At 38.0% G+C, this 6,745-nt stretch overlaps 1 protein-coding gene across 2 annotated transcripts in view; it reads right to left on the bottom strand.

Annotated features, from left to right (window-relative positions):
• Nucleotides 1–835: 835 nt before the first annotated feature.
• ppil4 (peptidylprolyl isomerase (cyclophilin)-like 4) overlaps nucleotides 836–6,745 on the bottom strand; it is a 15,067-nt gene continuing 9,157 nt past the window's right edge. Inside the window, exons 10-14 of one of the 2 annotated variants that reach the window (XM_016575231.1) lie at nucleotides 5,510–5,621; nucleotides 4,902–4,998; nucleotides 4,399–4,513; nucleotides 1,752–1,948; nucleotides 836–1,535 (exon numbers count right to left, since the gene is read on the bottom strand). In XM_016575231.1, coding sequence (XP_016430717.1) covers nucleotides 1,517–1,535; nucleotides 1,752–1,948; nucleotides 4,399–4,513; nucleotides 4,902–4,998; nucleotides 5,510–5,621 — 540 coding nt within the window. In that variant the 3' untranslated portion in view covers nucleotides 836–1,516. The other variant, XM_016575230.1, reaches the window with a different exon arrangement.

Below are 6,745 nucleotides of genomic sequence, written 5' to 3'. Positions count from 1 at the left end.
GAAAGCATTACTTGTGTGCATCTTGAGACAAAACAAGGGCACTGATCTATTTTAAGAGCAATCAGTGCAAGTTTCTTTCAGTTGAAACGGCTCAGACTTACATTTTAGTCTAGGACTAGGCTTAAGCCTCGTCTTTGAAACCAGGGGATAAACCAGAACATAAAATTATGCATACACTGCAAAAAAAAAAAAAATCATATATATTTTTTTTTTCAGTACCAATATCTAAACCTCCTTAAATCAAGATACATTTACTTGAGATGCAAACTGGAAATATGAAGTCTTGTTTTCTGAATCGGACGAAATAGAGTTTAAAACAAGAACAAATGTGTCATTGGGGTAAGAAAACATGTTTTCCCTTTGAATAAGTTTGATTTTTTTTTTTGAGCTCCACTGGCAGATATTGGTTCAATTTAATTGTAAACTCACTTCATTTTGATCAATTTTTCAAAAAAAAGGGCATTTAAGCTCGACTGTGCTGTGCTCAATGAGTTTACACCTTCAGAGCATAACAATGATCTTAAATTAAAGGGACACGCTTTCTTCAAATGATAAAGTAGTTTTGGCTGATGCAATAAGACCCTGGTAAATGTAGTTTTTCTTGTAAGGTGGTTGAATATTGCTGGCCCACTGAATGTGCTCGATAAAGTGAGCAACCTTGAACCGTCACTAATTCTACTCGCATTCATTAAATAATCTGACATTCACTGATTATTCTATAATCAGCTTATATAATTAACCCTTTAAAAAACAAATGTGTAGACTGGAAATTCAGGTCAGATATGGAAGAAAGGAAAGAGCAGAAGTGCAGAGGTTGGCGATGCATGAAGTTGAATCTGGAGTTTAAAAAAGTACGCGAGAAGTGAAATACAGCTTTATATGGTTTGACAATATTACATTTTAAATGTTCCTCTTATTTCGTTTGTTCTTAGCCTATTAGTTGCATGTGTTAGTCACTTTTTACATTTGACTTTCATCAAAATGCTGTGAATTCAAATGAAAATATTACAGCTGAATCTCAAAGATAATAAAGGAAAGGAACATCTGGGTTAATTACAAATTTAATATAAAGTGGCCCCCTTTGCATGAATTCACCCAGATTAATATTCATGAGCTAAGCCTTCACCACAGTAGGATTTGTACAGTGCCAAACAGCTCACCACTGAAGTTCAGTTATAAATGCTGAAATATTTCTGTCGAAACATCTTAACCAACAAGAAATGAGTTCACTTGTAACGACTCAATTGCATGACAGTCTTAGCTGAGCACAACTCTGTCACTGATTTTATTCCATTTTCACCTCCTCCACCTTCACCTGCAGTCCATATATATGCATCAACAACTCCACAAACCTTTTAGAACTTCACAAGCATTGCCTCAATTTGCAAACAAATGGACAGATTTTACTTTACATGTAAAAAATGAATCACAAGGTGTTTTTTAACATCGTTCACAGCTGAAATCAGGAAGTTCTTAGGAAACCCGCTCTGTTGACACACAGTAACAGTTATGGTGGTCAGCTGTAATACTTCGATCTCTTAGATATATATGCATCAACAACTCCACAAACCTTTTAGAACTTCACAAGCATTGCCTCAATTTGCAAACAAATGGACAGATTTTACTTTACATGTAAAAAATGAATCACAAGGTGTTTTTTAACATCGTTCACAGCTGAAATCAGGAAGTTCTTAGGAAACCTGCTCTGTTGACACAGTAACAGTTATGGTGGTCAGCTGTAATACTTCGATCTCTTAGGGCTGCGGCTGCGGCTGCGATCTCGTCTGTAGCGTTTGTGTTCGCCGTCTCTCTCTCGGCCTCGGTCTCTCTGTTTCTCCTTCTCTCTTCCCTTGTCCCAGCCCCTCTCGCGCTCCTTGTGTCTCTCTCGCTCTCTTGAACGTGAACGCTGTCTGCCTTTATCCTTTTCTCTCCGACTCTCATCACGATCCTATAAAAGCAGGAGAAAAAAAAAGAAAACAAATGATGAGACACGGAAGAGAATACGGAGAAGGCTGCTCCCAGAAAAACGAGACAGATTTTTAGTAACTGATTCGCAAATATAGAGAATTTCTACATGATGAGCATAAAAAAAAATATTCCTTTCCCTGATAAAGCAACAGTTATACCAGTGGTTACCCATAAATGGGATGCATGCTTGTTCTGATGGGAAAAACTATGCTAAATGCAAATAATCACAACTAACTTTATAACCATGTATAGTTAGGATAGCAAATTAAATAAGCTTAACAGGTTTGAAATTGGAGAAAACGCTATCTTTTGTTTTTGGCATCAAAGGTTGTGTGCCCAATCAACGTCACTGCCATCTGCCAAGCTGCATGACAAGAGCAGACCACAATAAATACAGGTTAAACTGCAATGAGGATTGATGTGGTTTGTGCTGACCACGTGTTATGTGCAACAAATTACTGGCTGCCAAGAGCAACAATAAAAAATAAAAAAAAAGAGCAATGATAAATTATTTACATACTGTGTTACAAGAAGGACAATGGCGCACCCAAAAGAAGCCAGCGCTCTTTTTGAGAGGCCCATAGTGGCCTTACACCCAGAAATGAAGCATTACAAATGTTTAAATGTATACATAATGTCATTATTGCAATGTAAAAGGCTCAAACTGTGAGAGATCGGCCACCACAGATAAACCCCACTATGTCTTTGGAACGTGCTGCTGGAGTTGACTTTACAATTTAAACTTGTACTTGACAATGTAAAGCGCTTTGAGTGCCTAGAAAAGCGCTATATAAATGTAATGAATTATTATTTATTATTATTACAATGCCTGTGCAAAAAAAAAATGATTACACTCTCTAGTATTTTGCTGGACAACCTTTAGCTTTGATTATATTGTGCATTCATTGTGACAACATCCCAGCATTTATTTCCATCAAGAGTTGCATTAATCTTTGTCTGAGATCTTGTATTGACAATGGCAGAGTAGAGCCACTCTGTAATGTGGACTCCAGCACATCCTCAAGACTTTCAATAGGGTTTAGGACAGGACTGTTCATTCCTCGTCATCGGTTAGGAACCTAGGTGTGTGATCGCAAGCTTTCCTTCGAAAGCCACATTTCTAGCATTTGTAAAACCGCATTTTTCCATTATAAAAAATATATCTAAATTACCACCTATGCTCTCAATGGCAAATGCAGAAACGTTAATTCATGCGTTCATGACCTCAAGGTTAGATTATTGTTATGCTTTAATGGGCAAAATGCAGCAGCTAGAGATCTTACTAGAACCAGGAAGTATGTCCATATTTGCACTGGCTCCCTATTGAACAACGAATACATTTTAAAATCTTGCTAATTACTTATAAAGCCCTGAATGGTTTAGCTCCTCTGTACTTGAGCGAGCTCATATCGCATTATAGTCCTTCACGTCCGCTGCGATCTCAAACCCTAGAATATCAAAATCAACTGTGGGCGGCAGATCCTTTTCCTATTTCACAGAAAACTGTGTACAGGTTTTTTTCCCCCTCAGTATTCTTTGAAAAACAGAAAATTCCAAAGAACAGCAATTTCTCTGAAATAGAAAGATTTTGTATATCATGTGTTCCTGTGGCTCAGTGGTAGAGCATTGCGTTAACAGCGCAAAAGGTTGTGGGTTCGATTCTCAGGGAACACACATACTGGTAAAAAATGTATAGCCTGAATGCACTTGTCTGCTAAATGCATAAATTATTTATTATTATTTAAATCATCTAATGTCGTGTGCTATGTTGCCCTCACAGGTCAGCTGGAGATAAGTGAATGTCTCCATCTCGAGGTTTTTTTAACATCACAGCATGATGTTGTGAAGCAGTAATTTTCCATTGCTTTGGGTTGATCATTGAGGAAGACACAACAAAGATTATTCAATCAACAATAAGCTCATGTTTACCATCACTATCTCCTGCTTCCTGCTGTTTTCCTGCCTCTTGGGCTGATAAAAGTACTGACTGTTTTATTTTATTACGTCTTTAATTGATTTTTCCATACATTTCTGCCATATGTACATTAACTGACAGTCACCACTGATAAGCTACCACTAAATATTGTAGAAACTTAATTTGCTGTAAAGTTGCTTTGCAATGATTTGTATCGTGAAAAGCGCTGTACAAATAAACTTGAATTGAATTGAATTTTATAAAAAAGAGGCTGGGTCATGTGGCTGAGCCTGATATTCCTGTATAGCCAAATGGTCCAGTAAGACACTTACAAAAGTCCATTTTTTGGTTCTCAAATCACTATTAGAGGATGCCATAAGATCCCATTCATTTCCTTTCACTCTCTGGTGGGCAGCTGTGCCACAGGGACTCATAGGGACATAATTGGATGTCCAAAAGTAAAATCTGGCTCCTGGAGCAAAACCTGTCATCTATTCAAATCCACAGAATTGTACCTTTGACTTCTTGTCCTTGGGCCTCTCGTCTGAATGCCGTTTCCGGTCTCTTTTCTCTCTGTCGTCCTTCCTTCTTTCATCCTCATCTTCATCTAAGAGAAGCTCATAACGGGAGCTTTAGGAGACAGTCAAGAAATACTGACTTGATCTTGATCTGACAAATCAAACTGGACCCTCTTAGCTTTTCTAACATGTTTCTGGTCTTACTGTAAATGATTCATCAAGTGCATGTTGTTATTCCAGAGGAGAACTATTTGCAATGCATTTAATCAAAATGCAGTACACAGCATATTGAACTTTTGACAAAAATTAAAACAACGCAATAATGGGTAACAACTAAATACTAAACCTGTGATTCAAGCCTGATTCATCTCTGCAAAGTATCACATATGCTTTTTGGAGAGTTCACTAAATTAAATATAAAATCTAAAGTGCTAATCCTACAAAGTGAAGTACAATTGTCCAAGTATGATTTAAAAGTAAAGAGATTATCAGAAGGATACTCCTTCTTGGTTTTGACATTGTCTTTCAAAGCCAGTTTGGACTTGTTGTCCAGGTCTTTCTCGTAGGCCTTAAAATCTTCCTTGGTGTACTTCCCACCTAGAAACGAGACATACTGACAATAAAACCACTCTTTATCCAATATATGAACTACTGTATACTAAAGCAATAAGCCTCAAGAAGCCGTGGTTTACAGTGAATTTATAACAGCTAAGGGGCGTTGTTAGGCACGAGCAGAGCAAATAAGTGTAATGATATTAAACAGTATTCTTCCACCAAACAATGTAGTTCCTCAGAAACAGTTGTGGTTCCAATAAAGTGGTTGCCGAGCAACACACAGAAGTAAACAAAGGTGTATGTTACTTTGTAGAGTAATTTACAACAGCTTCAAACGCGGCTCAGCCAATCAGAATCAAGCACCGGAACTCTCCGTTTTATACATTAGATTTAGTTGCATTAAAAGCTTTGTATATCATTTTGATTCACTATCGTTAACATTTAGCATGTAGATAAACAAGACAGACTGAGCGGTAAAGTAAAATTCAGCAGAAATTGGTTATATTTTCATTACTTCACAGGTGATGCTTTTATATAAACGGCACAGACTCACCTTTGCCTTTCCATTTGATCTTCGACACTGACTGGCTGAAGTCCACATGAATGCGACGGTCATCTATCAGGACATTGTCCATTTTGAAGTACGCTTTCTCACAATCCTCCACCTTATCAAATAACACACAAATGCATTCATCATTTCAAAATGGCGGACCACGCTTTTGCCCTGAACGTGCAAGGACCTCACTAAGACACTTACTTTTCAATTCATTTTAAAAGGAGGCCATTAAATGCAAAATAAACCCTTTTCAGGGTGATGCAAGGCTCCTCCACTTTGATTCAGGGGCTTAATCACCGTATCTGGTTTTATTTTTCAGACTAGTGATTAAGGTCACCACTGAGCTTGATATGCTTATTAGTGACGCAATTAAATGCAGACAATTCTCAATTTTTTTTTAAACAGAAAGTGATCAAAGACTGTTCTTTTTATAATTGCTGGAACATCGCGAGTATATCAGCAATTTGATTTCTGCTGTGATGACACAGATTACACTGCTCAACGAGCCTCTTACACACACTGTGCTTTCACTGTGTTAGTTATGATGAAAAAAATTGTGGGATTGCAGAAATCGCATTGCATTGTGTGCTCAGTCGACGTGATTTTGTTCGACTACAGTGCAGCAGTGCAACCTTTGATGCAACAGGAGTAGCTCTAAATATAATGCTGTAATCAACACTTTTCACCATTAGTTAATCTTGGCAGCCGTTATAGTTAAAACTAGAGGTCGACCGATGTATCGGTTTTGCCGATTAATCGGCACCGATAGTTGATTGCTGGAACTATCGGTTATCGGCAAAAATCCATGCCGATAGTTTTCCGGCTTGCGTCCGTTGCTGGAGCGGCTGAGAAGGGTCTGCTGTCATTATACAGTGCGAGAGCGGCCTCTAGTGGTTGAAATCACTGACAGCACGTGCTATTTCGAGAGCGGCCTCTAGTGGTTGAAATCACTGACAGCACGTGCGATTTGTTTAGACACGTGATGCTGCACGCTGAACAGAGCGGGAAACTTCAGTCGCAAATTTAAATACAGCCGACAGAAAATCCTGCCGCGCCATTCACATGGTTTTCCATTAAATTACATTATATTTGTCGTTGTTAATCGTTGATGATGAAACGTTAATCGTTGTTAATGTGCATGATGAATTGTGTATTGTGCATTTTCAGCGAAACGTTTGTCTTTCTGTGGCTCTAATAAAGTCTGTGTGCTTCATTTATAGAGCTATAATATAG

This window comes from Sinocyclocheilus rhinocerous, unplaced genomic scaffold, assembly GCF_001515625.1.
Source record: "Sinocyclocheilus rhinocerous isolate Xijiao unplaced genomic scaffold, SAMN03320098_v1.1 scaffold1044, whole genome shotgun sequence".
NCBI lineage: Eukaryota > Metazoa > Chordata > Actinopteri > Cypriniformes > Cyprinidae > Sinocyclocheilus > Sinocyclocheilus rhinocerous.
Note: the sequence above shows the minus strand (reverse complement) of the source record. Positions and strands in the feature narration are given on the sequence as shown.